The sequence below is a fragment of the Hipposideros armiger genome, unplaced genomic scaffold, assembly GCF_001890085.2.
Source record: "Hipposideros armiger isolate ML-2016 unplaced genomic scaffold, ASM189008v1 scaffold_272, whole genome shotgun sequence".
NCBI lineage: Eukaryota > Metazoa > Chordata > Mammalia > Chiroptera > Hipposideridae > Hipposideros > Hipposideros armiger.
The window spans coordinates 1,534,484-1,555,385 of record NW_017731622.1 but is presented as its reverse complement, the minus strand read 5'-3'; the positions used below and the strand labels follow the sequence as shown (position 1 = coordinate 1,555,385).

The following is a 20,902-nucleotide window of genomic DNA, read 5'->3' as shown; positions in this document are numbered from 1 at the left end:
CATTTCACCTCTTAGAAAGTGATAGCCCCCTCCCTCAATCTACTGCCTCTCGGACATATATCTATCTATTACAATTCCATTGACTATTCTCTATGCTGTACTCCACGTCCCGTGACTATATATATATTAAATTATAGTTGACATACAATATTATTCCACTTCAGGTGTACAGTGCAGTGGTCAAACATCTACACTGTCCTTAAAGTGATCTCCCTAAGAAGTCATGTGCCCATCTGACACCCTACAAAATTGCCTCCCTTGTTTTATCTCTCCCCTTCTTCTTTGGTGAACCCAGATGCCATGTCTTTTTTTCAATGTGAATTCAGTTGACTTCTGTAACACAAGCCTGGCCACAGTCCATGACACAACTCGTTCTTTGGTATTGTGTAGTGCCCAGTCCAGACTCACATTTCCCCAAGTGTCTCAAAACCCTTTGCAGCTTGTTTGTTCGAATCACGATGCGAAGTCTACACATTACATTTAGTTGATATGTCTTAGGTTTCTATTGATGTAGAACAATCCTCCCTCCTTTTTTAATTTCAATGTCCTTGTTGAAAAAAACCAGGTTATTTATCCTGAAGAATGTCACATGTTCTCAGTTTGTCCTTGCACGTATGATGTTAAGTGTTCCTTCATTCTTCCTGTTCCTGTAAACTGCAAGTTAGCTTGAAAGGCATGACCAGATTCAGGGTCAACTTTTTGGCAAGAAGAACTCTGGTTGGGGCTGGCTACTTCCTTTCTCATGCCTTGTTTTATGCGGCGCCTTGTCTAGATGCCCCACTCTTAGTTGTGCTAAAAAGGATAGGGGTTCATCTGATACCTTCCTTGAGAGGTCCTTCATCAACCTTTCTTCTAACGGTTTCATCCATTTGTGATCCTTTCCTATATTCTTTCATTGGGGCTGCAAAATGGTGGTTCTCTGAATTTTTCATTCCTTCCACATTTAATACATAGCATTCTTGTACTGAAAAACTAGGGCTATTTGCTTACCTAGAATTACAGTTCATAAAGGAAAGGCAGCCTAAGTGCCTGTTTTTCCTTTATTGTCAACTTGGGAAGTAAGAAGTAGGTGCTCAATTACTTCCAACTGGGTTGTTTTTGGTTTTTTTTATTTGTTTATTTCTTTGGGCTTTTCCTTTTTTTCATGTCATTATAAACTCAGTGGGTTTTTATGTAGGCAGTGTGTTTTAATCAGTTTCTGCCATTGATCTTTTTTTATATCCAACTATGATATCCTTGGGCAGTGGGAGTCCCTTCACATGGCTCCTATGTTTGTGTTTGCCTCATACTATCAAAGCAAGTATTGGTTTGAGCTAATAAAGCTATTGAATAAGTCTACAAGTGACATATATCACTTGACAGAACACACTAAAAATGTATTTCCTTAATCTAAAGTTTCTAGTTTTTCAGAAAGCCATTTTTTAATGTTCCAAAACTAAGAAGCTTTTGGACGAATGACTTACGTCCTCTTTCTGTTTTGTTTTGTGTCCCCCAGGCCAGGGTCAAACCCCACCGGACCTTCAGATTTAACGAGTGTGTGTGCACACCCTACAATGCAGATTTTGATGGTGATGAAATGAACCTTCATCTTCCTCAAACAGAAGAAGCCAAAGCAGAAGCCCTTGTTCTGATGGGGGTAAGTAGGGTGGTGCGGCCCAGCTTACAGCTCCTTGAGGAGGGGGATAGGGAGCAGGCCCTGTTGGAAAACACCCTGTAGTATATCAGTGAGTCAGTGTCCATAATAGGTGCTTATTGGGGAGCGTGGGTATTTCTTGACCTATAATGTGGGTTCCTGAGGAAAAAATGTATACACGAGCACCAGTTATAAAAAGACAAGAGTGAGCAATTCCTTGACTGTTGGGTATCGTGGGAAAAATTGTTCTGAATAAGTAGATTTTCCAGCAGCTAAAGCTTCTTTAAGTACCAGTACATTTTATTAAACATTCTGAGTGGAAACCCTCCCAAAATGTATTACATGCTGCTTTGTCTTCTAAAGGGCACATGAAAACAGTCGTTTTTGTAATGACTCTTACCATCATTTTATTTTACAAATGGTTAAGTTCCCATTAGATGCTAGAGAAGGTCAGTGATGAGCGAGGCAAATGCCTTTCTTGAGCAGCTTACAGCTTGGCTCTGATGGTTGTACCAGATGCACTGTTCCCTCCTGACCGAGCCATAGCCCAGCGTGGCACCTGCTGTTTAGGGCTCTTCCCTCCTAAGCGTACTGGCCCCAAACTTGTGAGGCTTTAGAACTTAGGTCTTGTCGGGTTTTCTGGTTATGAAGTGATGTGTCTTTTGGTTGTAAGTGTTCCTACTTCCAAAAACACTTTACCATTTCTGATATGACACTTCTAATCCGTTTTGGTTTAGGGGGTTAGTATTGATTCTACAGGTGCAAGCAAATCTATTAAAGTCCATGAGGATTTGGTGGGGATGGGATGGAGGGGCCATAGTCATGGCCCTTGCCTGGGTCCTTCATGGCAGAAGTTGGCATATCTTTTCTGATAAGTGAAGTATTTATCATGTATTTTATATACATGTTTAAATTATCTTTTGGTGAATTTAATAATTCTAAGCAGCTCGTGTTCTAAAATAGACTGAAATCTTCAATTTTTTAGAAACGTTGATTCTTATTGAAACATTCTAGCATAATAATGGAAGTTATTTGAATAAGGTAAAGTTTCCACACATCGCAGTTTTTCTTTTTTCTTTATTACCACTTCTTTAATCTGTTTGTTCTTCATCCATGAATTTAGATGGTTGTTGTCATGGTTTTTAATAGCCTTTGTTTTTGTTTTTTCTGCTTAACATATTAACAATATCCCATTTGTTGTAGAGCCTTCATAATTATTGATTAAAATGGCTTTACAGTAATTCCCCAAGTTAGCATACCAGGATTCATCTAACCTATGTTTTTGAAAATTTAAGGCATTTTTATTTTGCTTGGAGAACTATTCCCTCAAGGGCCATCTTGGTGTGTTTAGAATCTTCTTTTGAATTATTTCTTTAGACTCCTTGGCGTTTGAAAATGATTTAGTTGATGCTTATTGAGCACTGCTGTGTGCCAAGCACTGTTCTAGGAACACAGCAGTAAATAAGAAAGTCAAATTCTTGCTTTGGTCCCTATTTAAGTGGGGAGAGGTGGAGAATAAACAAATATAAAATATATCAGGTGGCGATATGTGCTAGGAAGAGAAGAATCAAGCAGGGTAAGGAAGAAGGAGAATGAAAGGGGTCCTATTTTACATGAGGATAGTCGGGAGGGCTGCTAGCAAGGTAACATGTGAGCTGAGTTCTGAAAGAAGTGGGAGAATGTGCAGTGGGACTGTCCACTAGAGAACAGTCCAGGCAGAGGAGTAGCAGGTGCAAAGACCCTGGGGTAACAAGAACCTAGCCTGTTTTCTCCTAAGCCTCAGCATCCGTAGCAGCCACTATGAGTGCTGTGTTGGGCATTGGTGGGCAGTGAGAGAGGAGAAGATGGTTGACCGGTGGGTGGTTGATGGAGGATGGACAGTCACGAATGAGTTCTTGTTGTGCACCCCTATAGTCGAAGTGTGAATAGATCAGTACAGCCATCCTTCATGACTTGCACTCTCATTTCTAATAAACTCTCCAGAGGAAGTAATCAGAGGTGCAGAATTACTTGTAATAGTAAAAGCACAGGCAATATCCACCAATAAGAAATTGGTTAAATTAAATTATGGCACATCTATACAACAAAGTGCCCCATAAAATGATATCATAGCTGTATACTTTTTGGCATGAAAGCTAATTATGATTTATTTTTTATTAAAAAAGCAGGTTGTATGATACAATCCTATTTTGTTTGGTAATTAGATGCTTGTATGTTTATAAAAATGTTTACGGCAAAAAGTTGGAGGGTTGTATACCCAACTCTTAAACAGTAGGTCTTTTTGCTTGACAGTTCCATGCATTGGGGCTTTTGAGGTTTTTTCTTGGGGGGGGGTTTAGCTGTCTATATTTTTAGATATTTTTTTCTATAATGAATATGTAATATTTTCATAATTAAAAAGCAGTGTTTAGAAGGTTGCTAATGACAACAGCTATCAGCCTGCAGCCAGCCAGTTAGATTTTGCCACCAATTTTCTTATTAAGGATCCATTTTGTTCTGACAACAATAAAAACAGGCTCCAAGGATGTTGGGATGGCAGAATCCATAGGCACTATCTGGACAAATCCCCTCAATTTCTTGCAAGAAACTTACCTCCTGTACTGACTCAGCAGGCCTGTCTCAGTGGAGCAGGTTATGCTGTAGCTTGACTGTGACCCAAATTGTCCAGGAGACTTTTCCGAAACACGCAGATCTCAGGTTCACGCAGTCTGCTTCACTCCCACACCACTCATTATCCTACCCCAGAGAGATTCTCTAAACCAGGTGTGAGCAGATAGGTCTCGCTACCCAGTTGGAGGCTCGCTGCTGTGGGTCGTGGTTCAGAAGAAGGCAGGACCAAGTCTCTGCCGTGAAGGGCCTTTCACTCTGGGCAAGGAGGCCCAGGAAACCCACAAATGCACAGGAGCACCTCCACATCGAGATTTGAGCAGAAGCAGTCTGCTGCACAGAGCCTTTATTAAATTGACCCATGCAGGGCAGGACGACTGGCTCGTTGGTTAAGAGTTGGCTTGGGAGCGCGAGCTCTGAGCAGCAGGGCTGCTGGTTCGGATCCCACTATAGGCCAGTGACGCTGCGCCCTCTACAGCTAAGATGGTGAACAACAGCTCGACCTGGAGCTGGGCTGCTGTGAGTCGCTGGCGACGGCGTAGGCTGCAGTGAGCTGCCGTAAGCTACCATGAGCAGCTGTCCAGTGGCCGGTGACCAATCTGCCTCAGCCAGGAAGAGCCCAATGATCACAATACCAACTTGGGCCAGTGAAGCAATGTCCTCCACAACTAGACTGAAGAACAGAAGGACAGCAACTTGTCTGTTCCCCTTCCCCAATTCCCCAACGCTGAACCCTCCCCCAACTCCCCAATAAAAATCTTTAAAAAAATAAAATAAATTGACCCATGCAATGAACAACTAGCGTCCTTTTTCCCAATGTGGCATTCATTAAATTTTAGTTAAATCCTGCTGTTGAATTGCTTGTTGTTAGAACTTAATGCCTTAAGAGAAATTTAACAGTTCCGCCATCATTGTGGAGAAGTGTGGAAATGATTCACTTCAAAGATAATAGTACTTCTCAGTCATAGAAGTGAATTTTCTTTGGAGAACTATATTTATTAATAACAATAAAGTCTTGCATGGTGGAGTTCTTTACAGGAATCCAAAATAGCTTCCCTCAGTATTTTATTTTAGTGTTGATAAGAACCTCTAAGGTCAGTCTTGCTAGTATTATTTTCTTTCCCTTTGACAGATGAGGGAACTGCAAGTTAGTGACAGCTGGGATTAAGACCCCTGGTTTCCATTTCTCAGCCTCATCTCTCTGCTGCTCTCTATTTATTCGTAAGAGTTCAAAGTCTTTGCCATGCAGATCTTTGGTCTACATCATGCTTCTAAAAATGGCTAACTTACCATGTTTATTTTTCCTTCAGACTAAAGCCAACCTTGTCACCCCAAGGAATGGAGAACCACTGATTGCTGCTATTCAGGATTTCCTAACAGGTAGGCTTGTGAAAGTCACTTGAAAGGAGACTGGAGCACAGTGATTCTCATTCACAGTGTTTTCATGTGAGGACTTGAAAAGCTATTGAATTGGCTGTGTTTAATTCTATTGTTTGTTTACTAAGTTTAACTGTGAACCTACTTGAGCTATTCAATATTGGTTGATTATTCATTGAATCAATAAGCATTTACTGAGTTTCTATCATAAACCAGACATTTTTGTAAGCACTGGAGATAAAGCAGTGAGTAAACCAAAGTCCCCTTAGTTGTGGAGTTAGATTCTTGTTGGAGGAGAGAGCCAATACGCAGCTGTATGTTTTAAGTCACTTTTTTAGTAGTAGTATAAATTTATTTTAAATTGAAATGTGATTTCCTCAGTTTCATTCCTTGTGTCTGTGTTGTTTCTTAACATTGTCAGGTGCTTATCTTCTCACGCTTAAGGACACTTTCTTTGACCGAGCCAAGGCTTGCCAAATCGTTGCTTCAATATTGGTTGGCAAGGATGAGAAAATTAAAATTCGCCTCCCACCTCCTACAATATTAAAGGTTTGTATAGGAACTGTGTGTGCACGTGCACAGGTGTGTGTACGTGCGTAGCTGTGTGTGTGTGTGCATGCACCTGTGCTGGTGCTGGGTGTGCGTGTGAGTGCTTTACAGTCCTGCCATATTTGCATGAAATGAGGCTGAGACCAGGCTCGGCCAGCTGATGCTCTGTCTTCTTTTCCTCCAGCCTGTCACCCTGTGGACAGGAAAACAGATCTTCAGTGTCATCATCAGACCTAGTGCTGACAATCCAGTGAGGGCTAACCTCCGGACCAAGGGCAAGCAGTACTGTGGCAAAGGAGAAGACCTCTGCGTCAACGATTCCTGTGAGTTAGCGCGTCTGGGTGGGGGAGGCGGCAGAAACAAGTGAAGGGTAACGTACCTTCACCTAGCAAGCAAATTCGATGTTTTCCAGAGGCCTTAGTCTTAGGCAGGAAGTTCCTTCTTCAGGGAAACGTGGCTGATGTTTCTCCTCTCAGATGTGATTCTCCGGTTCTCTAAAAGGGTAGAGATTCTGTAGACATGTGATCCATTTATTAGAATATTCTACTCCAAATGTGTTTTGTCCTAAGTGACTAGTTTGTTTCATTTAATGCAATTGCTTTTATTCTGCTTTCTTTTGTTTTTTTTGGGGGGGTAGGTTTCCATCAACAAGTCTCATTAAGACATATAATTTATGTTATGTCCAAAAACGTGTTCTTTGACTAAAAGTATGACTAAAAAGTATAACTAAAAAGTCTAATTTTTTTACCTGCCTCGCCTGGTCAGTGGACTTTATGATCACATGAAGATCAAGTGTAACAGAGAGTATTTAAATGCAAGCCACCTGAGACATCTAGACCAGGGGTCGGCAAACTGCAGCTCATGAGCCACATGCAGCTCTTGGGGTACGTTCCATCTCAAAAGTTTGCTGACCCCTGGAAGAGCCAATCCTGTCCCTCACAACAATTTAAAAATTGTTTGAGAGCCATGAATATATTTTTACATAATCACCATTATGTGAATAATATCCTTTAAAAAAACATTTTTTTTTCAGGTTGAATTTTAGTGTCTTATTTTTCTTTTTTATTTAAAGATTGGGGGGGGGGTTGGAGGAGGGGAACAGCCAAGTTATTCTTCAGTCTTCATTGTGAAGGGCGCCAGCTGCCATCTGGCTTCCTGTCAGCAGCTCGTGGCCTCTAAGCTCAAGGTGCTGTGTTCAGTCTTAGTTGTGGTGGGCGTAGCCACCATCCCATGCGGGAGTGGAACCCGGCAGCCTTGTTGTTAAGAGCACACTCTCTATCCACTGAGTCATCTGGGTGGCAGCTCAGCTCAAGGTGCCGAGTTCAGTCTTAGTTGTGGGATGGAGTAGCCCACCATCGAACAGGCAATCTTTTTTTTTTTTTAGCTGAACCATCCTGCCACCTGTTGGCAGCTCAGCTTGGGCCGGGAATTGAACTGGCAACCCTGTTGCTCAGAGCTCACACTCTTGAGTGAGCTCTTAATCAACTGAGCCACTCGGCTGGCCCACGAACAGGCAATCTTGTTGTTACACCAGCTGAGCCGTCCCGCCACCTGTTGGCAACTCAGCAACAGCTCAGCTTGGATGTAGTGTCACTGCATGTGGGAATCGAACTGGCGGCCCTGTTGCTCAGAGCTCACACTCTTAAGCCAACTCTTAACCAACTGAACCACTCAGCCAACCCTTAAAAATTTTATAAGTGAAACTATGATAGTTTTATTTTTATTTTCAATTTTACTTCAGAGCCACATGTACGTACCCAAAGAGCCGCATGTGGTTCGCGAGCCGCAGTTTGCGGACCCCTGGTGGCTCTTCCATCTCAATAGTTTGCTGACCCCTGATCTAGACTGATCCAACCCAGGGTATGGTCCACAGACCAGTGCCATTCAGCCAGCATTTACTTTCTGGCCTGAGCACCTTAGTTCATCTCAAACTGTTAACAAGCAGATCCCCAACAGGCTACTTTAAGTAGCACTTTCAGAATGGGCTTTGCTAGCAAGGCCTTGTGTCGAGAAATAGATCTCCAGGGTTCTGTACTGAAGAACTGAACTGCAAGTCTCTCTGAAGGTCAAGGTCCCTACTGTCTTGTAATGAAGAGTAAATTGTTTTGAAGAGCACGAATTTTTCTCAGCTTTATAACCTTTCCTCTGAAAACATACACTCTGGTCCTTTAGATATCTTGACTTCTTGGGTTTTTTTTAAAGATTTTATTGGGAATTGGGGAAAGGGTACAGCCAAGTTGTTGTCCTTCAATCTTAGTTGTGGAGGGCGCAGCAAGCTCAGCTCCAGGTTCAGTCACACTACTCAGCTCAAGGTGCCGTGTTCAATCTTAGTTGCGGGTGGGGATAGCCACCATCCCATGCAGGAGTCGAACTGGAAACCTTGTTGTTAGGAGCACACGCTCTAACCACTGAGCTATCCGGCCTTCTGTCAGCAGCACAGGACAGCTCAACCCAGGCGCAGCTCAATGGCCCATGTGGGAATTGAACCGGTGACCCTGTTGCTCAGAGCTCGCATTCTTAATCAACTGAGCCACTCAGCCAGCCCTTGACTTCTTGTTTTAGATTGTGTTTTGTTTCTTTCTAGAGATAAATTTCATTCCGTTGTTGTATAGGCTATTCATGATGGTGCCACTGTTAGTTTTCAATATCTTAGGTGAATAACATAGTGCTTTACACTTTGTTTACAAAGCGGTTTGCAGTGCGTGATTTCACTGATGCCCAAAATATCCCACAACATAAAGGTGTCAGGGGCTTCACACTGTCATCCATAGTTCACAGATGAAGAGAATGAGGGTCCACTAGCACATTTCAGAGTTAGGACTGTAAGGTAACTAACTAGACCTTTCATACGTTTTAAAAATTCTCTAGATTTCTCTTTATCCCTTCTTTAAAAAAATCTTAAGGAAAATTTCTATTTGTTCTGCTTTAACTTTCAATATCGGAATAAATTTTCTCAACTAAAATTCATTTTGGAATGAGGCAAAGTAATAAATAATTAATTATTTGTTTAAATGCATAATCATTGTTATCCTTTCAGACGTTACTATCCAGAACAGCGAGTTGATGAGTGGCAGCATGGACAAAGGAACGCTGGGATCAGGATCCAAGAACAATATTTTTTACATTTTGCTGCGCGACTGGGGGCAGAACGAAGCTGCCGATGCCATGTCACGGCTTGCCAGGCTGGCTCCTGTCTACCTCTGTGAGCATCTCAGCATCCTCATTTTATAGTTGTTGGGGTTCCTTCTGCTGTTGTTTTATCCACCCCCATCCCCCCACACACATATACACAGAGAAAAGGTTACTTATTCTAAGCTAAATCATTTATGCTTGGCTGCAGTTTTGAATTTGTTTTTCAGTTCTTGTCTCAAAATCTATAGTAGCTCCCTGTTGCCTACCAGATAGGGTTGTTACATACAGGGCCCTCCGTGGGCTGCTTCCTAGGTAGCTATGAGTCAGCGTAGCCCTCTGGGCCTTCCTCGATTCATCCCTACCAGGTTCTTCAGTATTTCCCTACTATCCTTGCACTGTTCTGTTTCCTTTGTTTGCTCATGCTTTGAGCATGCCGTGGGTCAAGAGTTTCTTTGCATGCCGGAAAACATCTTTAGTCTGCTCTTACACTTGATTGATTCTTTGGAGGAGGTATAGAATTCTAGACTGAAAATGATTTTTTTAGAATTTTGAAAGTATTGCTGTGTTCTATTGTAGCTTTCAGGGTTTCTGTTAACATGTGTTTCCATTCTTATTCCTAAGTTTTTGTATTTCCATTGTCATTTTATTCTGAAAGCTTTGAAAATCATCTCTGTTTTTGGCGTTCTGCAAGTTCACATTGGTATATCTTTGGCATGGGTCTGTTATCATTCATTGTGCTGAGCACTCTGTAAGCTCTCTTAATCTGCAAGTATGTGTCCTTAAGTTCTGGAAATTTTCTTGTATTTTTTTTTTTTTTAATTTTCTCTCCTTTATTTTCTCTGTTCTTGCCGCCTTTGGAATTTCTGTTAATTGCCTACTGGAGCTCCTGGGTTGATTCTCTCATTTTATCTTCTTTTCTCTGTTGTCCACTTCTTTGTTTCTGGATACACTTTATCTTTTAACATCACTCTGCTCCCCACTTGGTCGAGGAATTAGTGAATGTTAGTAGTTTTTTATAACTTCCCCAGGGACTGCCACAGTAATTTTTATTTAATTGCATAGTGACAGATTAGATTCCCTGAAGGTATAAACGTGTTTTCATGTAGTAGGCTGACTAACATCCATGCCTCTGTCTTCCTGCTCTACCTGCTAACTATTCTACAGCTAACCGTGGATTCTCAATTGGGATTGGTGATGTCACACCTGGTCAAAGACTGCTGAAGGCCAAATATGAGTTGCTGAATGCTGGCTACAAAAAATGTGATGAGTACATCGAAGCCCTGAACACAGGCAAGCTGCAGCAACAGCCTGGCTGCACTGCTGAGGAGACCCTAGAGGTGAGTTGGGGCTCTCTGGATCGGGTCAGCCACTTCATGCTCATAGGGCTGTGCTGTCAAGCCATGACAAGAAGGTAGCAGAGGGGTGTGGGCAGTAAAGGCCGTGGCTTGAGCCTCTTGTCGGCACTGTGCTGCTTGTGTGTGTTCTCGTTTGTTTCATGAGAGAAGGGCCTCGGATCAGGTTCCAGACCCCTTCCAGCATTCACGTTCTAGGTGGTGAAAACACAACCCAACCTGTTCCTGTGGCCACACGGGGCTGCTCCTGTTTGCACATCATGCCTGAGCCCCTTCTATAACTGGTACTTAGTGCTTCTACCCTGTCTATTTCTGCCATCTTCTGACTAGAGGCTGCCACCACATCTCTTTGAATGGATGGTCTTTGAAAGAGACTTCGGTACAGAAGAGGGACATTTCATGTCTAGGAGTCATGTACCAGTCTTCTGCCTCCCGCACATTTGAAACTAGGTTAGCTGAAAACTGGACCAGCACAGGTCAGAAGCTCAATCACCACCAGCCCCTGCGAGCCCTGCATTTTCTCTAAAGCAGCCTGGGTCAGCAGTGCGACTGCACTGGGGTTTTGCTTGGCTCTCTTCTGCCTCCCTGTTAGTCTGGGGCTCAGAACTTTAAACTCAGTATGGAAGAAAGGCTGTTTAAGCAGTAAGAAATTTTCTGATGAAGTGAAATTTTTAAAGCAGAGTTGTGTGAGGTATTCACCATTAGCTTAGTCTTAATCTCACTTAAGTCTTAGAGAGGGGGAAAGAAATGGGTGTTTCTCACCTAGGAAATTACTTGAGGCCTTGACAGCACTCGTTTTTAATGGAAACATGACTCCTAAGTGATTTAGCATCCTAAGTTGTGAGCTGAGGTATGACAATCTGGATGAGCTCATGGACTAAAATATTCCTGTAGAGGCACCTCATCACACACTTGACTTGTGGGAATTCAAATGTGTGCTTGGCAACAAAAAATAGACAAGTTTTAGAAATAGTACAAGTGTTGTCTTGCACTTTATACATTTATTTAGGCATGAGTGTTTATACACAACAATATAGACGCAGATGTGTCTTCCTCTACACAAAGCCATGTGCATTCTACTTTATTGCCATTTAAAGGATTTTTCAGGGTTCATCACTAATCATTTTCACCTTACACACTGATTTTGGAACCTTGTAGAAGATGTTGGTCTGTATACCTAGGGCATCCTGGTCTTCTAAGGCTCTGAAACCTCTACCTTTTGGAAATCTGACATCTTGCGTAAATGTTTTCAAATCTGGGATGTCAGACGGAACATTTGTCAGCAGAGCCAGCGAGGGTGACCCCACCACACACTTCCCTTTCTCCCTCCAGGCTCTGATCCTCAAAGAGCTGTCTGTGATCCGCGATCACGCCGGCAGTGCCTGCCTCCGGGAGCTGGACAAGAGCAACAGCCCCCTCACCATGGCTCTATGTGGCTCCAAAGGTGAGTGTGCTCCTCTCCGCCGCAGCCGTCATTGCGTTCTCCACACAGGCCAGATGGTTTGGTTCTAGAAAATGTAAGATCATAATTTCCAAACAGACCTTAAGGGCATATCTTTTTAAATCACATACAGTTAACCCGAACAACACAGGTTTGAATTGCATGGGTTCACTTACAGTCTTTTAAAATAAATCAATTGTATTTTCAATCCGTGGTTAGGAATCCATGTATGCAGAGAGCTGACTTAAGTTATACATGGATTTTTTACTATACAGGCAGCCGTGGTCCCTCACCCCCACGTTGTTCAAGGATTGACTTACTTAGAAATAGAATTATTAAAATGAATTATTTGCATTTTGGGGGCTTTTAACTCTTCTAGAGGAACTTGGTAGTGTGTGGATTTCTGAGTTTGAGGGTACTTTGAGCCACTTTAGAACAACTTAAAAAGAAAAAGCTAGGGATTTTTAAAATGACGTATTTAGTGATGAGGCAAAGTGCTTTATTTTCATAGTCACCCAAGACCTTAAAGCTTAAGTGTTCATGATACTGGGCTCAAATTCAAAACCTCCATTCTGCTTCTATTTCTGTAAATTTTTTACATAAAGTCCAACTTCTTGAACTTTGCCTTTCACCCCAATATTCTCCTACTTCATGCTGCTGGTATGTACCCCACACTTTCCCATTCCTGTGTCTTTGATTTCTACTCTTGCACCCACTTTGGAATCCCTAGCCCCCCTTTTATGTCTAAACCATGATGTTCTCCAACAGCCCAGCCTGACTGCTGCTGTCTCTGGGAGACCCACCTGGAGGCCTCTCCTCCATCCCTGAAGTGCACGCTCGCTCCAAGCACCTCCAGCCCTCACGCTGCCTTCCCTGTGTTACTGACAGCTCTGCCCTGCAGAGGTCCAGCTCGGTCCTACAGGCCCTACACTATGGACTTGTTCAGGATAGGGGCTGTGCTGAATTGTGTTCCCGTTTTATCCCACAGATCTGCTTGCACTTCAGTTAATTTTATGTCAGTAAATGAATATTATGTTCTTGACCTTCCCCAGGTTCCTTCATTAACATATCACAGATGATTGCCTGCGTGGGACAGCAAGCCATCAGTGGCTCCCGAGTGCCAGATGGCTTTGAAAACAGGTCCTTGCCTCATTTTGACAAACACTCAAAGGTAAGCAGTAGTGGATCAGGCAGAACTTTGAAGGACAACCGTCAGTGCAGAAGAGAGTAACTAAAGCTCTGTGGCTGCCAACCGAGCGACTCCTGGAGGTGGCATAGAAGGGCGGGTGCTCAGGGCTATTATTTCCTCTTCAACCCCAAGTGAGTCCTGTAGGAGGAGCCTTGTTCCACCCAGATCTATAAAACTTGGACCGGTGCCCTCTTGTATGTTTTCTTTGAAAGGAGGATATCAAGTTCCCATCCAACTTAGCTTAAGTAATGAAAACGTACACTTACCTTATGTATAGAAGATAGTGATAGTATGAACCACACTGAAGCGACCAGGAAATTCTAGGGTCTCTCTGGAATTCCCAAACTCAGCTTTTAAATGACTTCTGAGTTCCACTGGCCCTTGTGGTTTGGGCACTGGTGTAAGCAGAGAGAGAGGAGAGAAACCTGTGCTGGGGTTTGGAATTCAGGGGCAGACGACTATTAAATCTGTAGTTCAGGAACTTAGAGCAGATTTGGTCATTCAGCACATTCTGGGTTTAGAGTCGGCTGTTACTCCCATTACAGCACAGGTGCCCCAGCTGCTCCTGCCCCCGTGAACTGCAGGTTTTCTGCCTGGCCCCTCCTGGGGAGACAGGACTGCTGTACTGAGAATATGTGGATAGTTTCTGCAGCAGGCAGCCCTCAGGCCGGAACAACTCAGGTCGTCTGCCCAAGACCAGAGATCATTAGAGGTCAGGCAGATAAATGGTCCCTGGAATGGCACCTGCCTGTACTTGTCAGGCTCAGAGTTCTAAAGCAGCCTGACCATTGAGAGGAGAGGCCAGGGCCGTCCAGACGTCCCCGACCCTGAGCCTGTGAGATAGCTGTGCTCGCCTAGAAATGCCTGTGAGTGTACCAGCTGCCCCTTAAACGAATAGGGAAGCTGGAGGTTGGCCTGTGCGTCTAGATTGTGCTCACAGAAACATAGAGCTATCCGGATCAAAGGCCATTTCACCATTTCACTTGGTGTTTTATACATGTATGTGCTGTTTTTTTTTTTTTAAGATTTTATTGAGGAATCGGGGGAAGGGGAACAGACAAGTTGCTGTCGTTTTGTTCTTCATTCTAGTTGTGGAGGACGTTGTTGCTTCACTGGCCCATGTTGGCATTGTGATCATTGTGCTCTTCCCGGGTGAGGCAGATCTGTCGCCGATCTCTGGATGGACGCTCACGGCGGCTCTTGGCAGCTCACGCCGGCTGCCGGCCACTCACGCTGGCTGCTAGCCACACACGGTAGCTTATGGCAGCCCACTGCCGCAGGGGCTGCAGCCTGTGCTGTCGCCGGCTACTCACAGCAGCCCAGCTCCAGGTTGAGCTGTTTTTCAGCATCTTAGCTGTAGAGGGCAGTGCCACTGGCCCCCATGTGGGATCCAAACCAGGGCCCTGCTGCTCAGAGCTGGGGTCCCAAGCCAGCTCTTAACCAACGCGCCACTCGGCTGGCCCTGTATGTGTTTTATTTATAGTGTTATTGAAATACATTCTGCATATCATAATCACCCATTTAAAGTGTACAGTTCAGGGGCCGGCCAAGTGGCGCGATGGTTAAGAACTGGCTTGGGACGCCAGAGGGCCCCGGTTCGGATCCCACATGTGAGGGCCAGTGACACTGCCCTCCACAACTAAGATGCTGAACAACAGCTCAACCTGGAGCTGGGCTGTCGTGAGTCACCGGCGACGGCATGGGCTGCAGCCCCTATGGCAGTGGGTTGCCATGGGCTACCGTATGTAGCCAGCAGCCAGCGTGAGCGGCCGTCCAGAAGCCAGCGACTGGTCTGCCTCACCTGGGAAGAGCGTAATGATGGTGCCAACTTGGGCCATTGAACCAGCGTCCTCCACAGCTAGACTGAAGAACAAAAGGACAGCAACTTGTCTGTTCCCCTTCCCCAAATTCCCCAGCATGTTCTCATCCCAATTCCCCAATAAAAATCTTTAAAAAAAAATAAAGTGTGCAGTTCAGTGACTTAGTATATTGACAGAGTTGTGTGATCATTACCATAATCTAATTTTAGAACATTTCCAACATCCCAAAATGAAACCCCATAAACATTAGAAGCACACGGTTATGTTTTGGAGGTGGGCAGGCCTGGCCCGCAGGAAGGATGTCTTTAAGGGGGTTTTTTCCTAGGGAACCGGCAGGGCAGGATGCTTCCATCAGCAGGTGCCCTTTAGGTCCTTGACTGCTTGCCTGCTCTATGGATGGATGGCAGCTCAGGCTTTGGTTTCCCTCTCCTGAGCCACTTGCCTGCCACTGGCACCAGCACCAGCCCTGGCTGGGACCTCACCCTCCTCGTCTCTGGTAAGGATGGGTGTGCCAGATTATCTCTCCTCTAGGAAACGGCATATAAAGCCTGCCACTTCATGAGAGTGCATTGGCCCAGTATTTATACCTAAAGGTGGGGCATTTTCTGATTTGAATGGGTTTTGGAATTGTGGACCTTGAGCTTTGTTTTTGTTAGTTTGATTTTTCTTTTTTTCCGACCTCTTTTTAGCTCCCAGCTGCCAAAGGCTTTGTGGCTAATAGCTTTTATTCCGGCTTGACACCAACGGAGTTTTTCTTCCACACAATGGCTGGCCGGGAAGGTCTAGTCGACACAGCCGTAAAGACAGCTGAAACAGGATACATGCAGGTAACCTGACGCAGTGTAGGCCATTAGCAGCGGAGTGGGGAAGGGCTCGTGGCTTTTGACTGCTCAGTGTTTACATAGTTTGAGCTATAATTTATCCAGTCCTGATATTTAAAAGGAAAAATTAAGAAACGTAAGTGCCCTAGAAATAAACAAGAAAGGATAAAGTTAATGTTTAAATCCTGTGTACCTCGAATGGTGAAGCCCAGGCCAGAGCCACACATACCAAGCATCTGAGAGGAGAACGTGGGCTGGAGATGCATCCTGGGATGCACCAAGCCTCTGTTTCCTAATACATGACAAGGGGGAATGACAAGACACACCTCCTGATGATTGAGAGAACTCTGCTTCTCATTGTGCAACTATTTATGTAACTCGTTTTTGGTATCATTCTAATTGGCTCCAAGAACCTATTCCAGTGCCCACAGGAAGGCTTTGGGGGGTTGGCCCTTTCTCCAGTATGTCCAGTTCTAGGATCATAGGTGCAGGTGGACAGGGCTACACTAGAGGGTTTCCTGTTCTGTCCAAGGGACCCCAAATGACAGAGGAGTGAACTCATTCCACAAGACCACAAGCAAAGGATTGTCTTTGCAGTTTAATTTTCACTTCTACTCTGTGTACTCTATAATCTACTTATTTTTTAATTTCAATGTTTTTATCTACTTCCAACACCAGATAAAATTAACACTCCCAAGTTGCTAGGCCATGAACTTACTGTGGCTCTGTGTCCCCTTTCTCCCCATTGTGGATCCCAGTTTGAGAAGCATGGCCCTTTGCAAGCTGGGAAACCAGGATTGATCTGGATAGATGTGAATGAGCGGGCTAGAACAAACAAGGTTGATGAGGGTGAAAATGGACTTGAGTCGGTAGACGCCTATTTCCATGACCTCTTCTGTACCTTGTGTGTCATTAATCATCTTTTGATGGGAAATTGCCCTTAAGTTTTGGAGTGTGCTGCTTTTGTCAAAAACCTAACAGACTGAAATGCTTTTACTACTCTTGCCAGAGTGTCTTTTGACTTTGTTTTTTGTCTTTACCTTTTTGGAGTAGAGAGTATGACTTTCCCAGAGCAGTGTGTTAACCTAGAACAAATTCGTTCTGGCATAAGGGATTTTTGTTTGGAAGCTGCCTTGGGGAAGATTTCATTCACGGAGCCACCATCACCTTGGTGGCTGGAGTATGTTCTGCTGGGAGAAGGTTTTCCCTAAGCAAGTTTCCCTAAGCTGCCCGCTGGTTCACATACAATGCTGCCCCTGTTCTCTCTTCTCCCCTCTGCCCCAGAAGAGGGTCTGCACCTGATCCTCTGTAATTCATTTTGAAGTCCACAGGGGTCCTAGATTAAGTTGTGTTTAGAAATGCAAAGCTGTTGCATTATTTTATACCTCAGGGAGAACGAGGGACGGCAAAGCAGGCTAGGAAAACAGTGTTTGCATAGTCCTTTGGGGGTGATGGGGCTTAAATTGCTTGTATTCTAAAACACACTAAAGTGCTGGAGGGGGGAGCGCATTCTAAGTCCCACTAGGTAGGCTAGTGAGGCGCCCTTGGGCTTGTTCTTGGCGCCAGGGGGATCTTTTTCAGGGATTTCTAATAAAATGTTTTTGTGTGATTGCAGTACTAGTAACCTTGAAACTTAGAGTTGCAAATATCATCCTCTGCACACGTGACTGTTCTCCTCAGAGCAGCTGAGCTTTGCTTCCTCTCTTTCTCTCCCCATAGAGAAGGCTTGTAAAGTCCCTGGAAGACCTTTGCTCACAGTATGATTTGACAGTGCGAAGCTCTACGGGCGACATTATCCAGTTCATTTACGGGGGAGATGGCCTAGACCCTGCAGCTATGGAGGGAAAAGATGAACCCTTGGAGTTTAAAAGGGTTCTGGACAACATCAAAGTAAGATTTAGTGTTCTATCTGGGGTCAGAGTGTTTTCGAGAACGTTTTCAGAATGGAGGTACTCTTTGGAATGGCACACACAGTTAATGCTCAGTCATATGTAACAACCACTGGGTTAGTGTTTTCCTTTGTGTGTTACTCTGCATAATTTTCCCAAATATTGAAGGCAGAATATGTTCTCAATTTCAAAGTCTAGTGTTGGCAGTAATCGAATGCCAGTAGAAGAGGGCTTTGGTTTCTCTGTCAAGTGTAATAGAGGCCAGTGGTGTAAGTCATGGGTATTGAGACACATTCACATAGTTTAACTGGGGGTGTCATTTAGAACAACCTTTTTGGAAGGTGGTTTGTTAATACTGGTATGAATTTAAATGTGGCTGCCTTTTGAGCCAACAGTTCTCCTTACAGGAATTGGCCCTACAGAAATGATCTAAATGTACCAGGAGTGTTTTTCCAGCATTGTTTATAGCAGAGGCAAACCATCAGTGGAGGATAGCTCAGGTACCTGGTGGTCTGCCTGTATGTTAGCATGATACTGACCCCATAAAACTGGGGAAATCCCAAGAGCTTGGGGGTGCAAGAGTGTTTTCACTCTTGAAATGATTGGGGTTTTTTAAAACAACAGTTTGTATTTTTAATGCAAATCTGGTGTGAGGTGAAAATTGGGGAGTAACAAAACAATACCCACTGAATAGCTCCAAAATCTTTGTGTAAAGTGCAGCATCAGTTTACCCGTTTTCACCTTCAGATTCAAGGCAGTGTAAAATTTGATTTGAAGGGGAAAAAACACCACAGGTTGCTGAAAGCTCACTCTGTGCAAGGCCGTTGGTGTCTTACAAATCCTTTCATTTAATCCTGCCCCCCCCCCCCGCCCCCGTCCTCCCTGCACATCATGCTGTTTCCTTTTCACACTTGAGGCAGTGTTCCCGTGTCGGAGCGAGCCGGCCCTCAGTAAGAACGAGCTGATGCTGTCCGCGGAGTCGATCATGAAGAAGAACGAGTTCCTCTGCTGCCAGGACAGCTTCCTGCAGGTACGCGCCGCAGGCTGGTGGCCCCAGGCGGCAGTCACCCAAATGTTGTTGGCCAGGCGCTGGCTGGTGAATTTTTACCAGCCAACTGAAGTGAACTTACCTCATAGCTCTCTTAGTTTCTGCCTTTCACACAAGTGTTTCCCTATTAGAAGAGGACTGCGTTAGCTAGAGAACAGATTCTGAAGCCCTGTCCCTGTGAGCACTGCAGTCACCTTGTGGACCAGCTCTTTCCCCGTCCTCCTGAACCCCAGTAATCTAATCTGTATCAGTAGTGACATTGTTTTAATACCACCTATTTTAAACTGCTCTTCCTTACCATGTGCGGGCCAGAAATCCATGGGGTCAGCCTTCCTTTTTCTTCCAGGGAGCTGTTACCTTGATATCCTCTTAAGGTTTTTTAGTTTGTTCGCTTTTGTTTTATTAATTTCACTGACCCACTCGAGCAGCTCCTTTCTGTGTAGAACCATGGTTTGATCAAAAGCAAAGGGATGTGGAAATCAGTAAATGGTTTCCTTTGTGTACTGATTGGTAATTCAGATGCAGCACAAAATCCTCAGGACTGTGTCCCTCTCAGTATATCAAAAGTAAAAAGCGCAGAGTCAAACTTTAGGGACGCTTTTAATTGAGGGAGCTCTTTCATATGTGGAGGTGTGAAAGGTGAAAAAGAGACTCTTCCAGACTTGAATATGTTTAACATCAAGAGTGTAGCTAGGCTGAGTGCCTTTGTTTTGACTCTTTTCCACAGATTTTCCTTTTTTTTTTTTTTTAAACAAATTAGAATTGTAATTTTGTTTTTCCACATAACTATATTTACTTATTTATGTCTCTTTATCCTTGAAGACCCTAACTGAGACAGGCTATGAGAAATACAACGAGGTAATCTTCTTCGCATGCTGTGAGTGCCGGGCGTAGAGGAGCAGACCCTGGCAGCACTCCAGCTGTCTGCCAGCACTGGGGACAGCAGGTCTCCGTCCCAGTGCTGGCAGACCCAGCTTCCCTGGTCATCACTTTGGCCTGGTTCCTTTCTTGCCTTTGACAAGCGTTCATGGGTGGCCCACTGGCCGGCACTGTTTATTTATTCGGTGGGCACCGGTTCATCTGCCGCCGTGTCACATGCCGTGCAGATCCCGGGCACACAAAGGTGACTGAATGTGTCCTTGCCCTTCAGTGGCTGACAAGCTGATGAACTCAGGTTTGCCAAGAGGGTCCAAACTCCACTGTACTGACAGATTCACCTGAGCCCCTGAAATGTTCTTTGGCCCTGGCCTGAGCCAGAGCGGAGGCAGCTGAGGCAGCTCCTGGGTGGCGTTGAGCCCTGGCCCAGCCAGAGGCCAATGTCTGTGCTCACAGATGCACTGTGGAGTGAGTGTGAGAATTTAACTGCTGTTGAATCGTGTGATTAATTGCCTGCCAATTGCCGTGTTCGTGTTGTGAGTTCCCTGTAGTATGCATGGATTGATTCAGCTGAGTTTTTAGTACTAGCTTATTTCAGTTTTCATTTCTGCAAAATGAGCTATTTTTTCCCCCCCAACCTCCAGAATATCTAACTTTTGTGTAAGGAAAGTCATTCCTTTCAGCAAAGCCACTGGAAGGCGGGTCCCCGTGGGTGGCAGCTGAAAGATCTCGTTTCCCGTGCTTAAGCTGAGGAATGGTTTTAAGTGTGTGCTCTCTACTTCTCTGTGTGCAAAGTTCCTCACAGATGAAAATCCCCTGGGTCTGCTCAGCCTTAGGCTCGTTCCGGTTTCCCTGCGCCAACAGGTAGGGCAGCCTTGAACACCTGGTGATCGAATGGCAGCGTCTGAGCCAAGAGGGTTTTCAGGACACAACGACAGCTTGACAAGTAGGCCGGGGGAGGAAATTACCAATGTGAAAGAGGCTCTTTACACGGCATGATATAGAAGAAAAATGAAGTGGCAGCGGTATTAATGCGTTTGAGGATTCCCACTGTTGGGCAGAGTCACGCCAGGGAGGTTGCTCCACTGCCCTCCCCAGCTCTGGTTTCCCCCTCTGGTTTGCAGTAGCTGACTGCACCTGAAAATGCATCTCAGACTCATAATTAGTA

The 20,902-nt window shown here is 44.5% G+C and overlaps 1 protein-coding gene across 2 annotated transcripts in view; it reads left to right on the top strand.

Annotated features, from left to right (window-relative positions):
- Nucleotides 1-20,902, top strand: part of POLR3A (RNA polymerase III subunit A) — a 50,554-nt gene that overhangs the window by 18,369 nt on the left and 11,283 nt on the right. For both annotated transcript variants that reach the window (XM_019657042.1, XM_019657043.1), the window contains exons 11-21: nucleotides 1,496-1,636; nucleotides 5,551-5,620; nucleotides 6,039-6,166; nucleotides 6,351-6,489; nucleotides 9,204-9,368; nucleotides 10,463-10,635; nucleotides 11,983-12,094; nucleotides 13,144-13,262; nucleotides 15,790-15,927; nucleotides 17,641-17,811; nucleotides 18,727-18,840. In XM_019657042.1, the coding sequence (XP_019512587.1) occupies nucleotides 1,496-1,636; nucleotides 5,551-5,620; nucleotides 6,039-6,166; nucleotides 6,351-6,489; nucleotides 9,204-9,368; nucleotides 10,463-10,635; nucleotides 11,983-12,094; nucleotides 13,144-13,262; nucleotides 15,790-15,927; nucleotides 17,641-17,811; nucleotides 18,727-18,840 (1,470 nt within the window). The remainder of the gene's footprint in view (nucleotides 1-1,495; nucleotides 1,637-5,550; nucleotides 5,621-6,038; nucleotides 6,167-6,350; nucleotides 6,490-9,203; nucleotides 9,369-10,462; nucleotides 10,636-11,982; nucleotides 12,095-13,143; nucleotides 13,263-15,789; nucleotides 15,928-17,640; nucleotides 17,812-18,726; nucleotides 18,841-20,902) is intronic.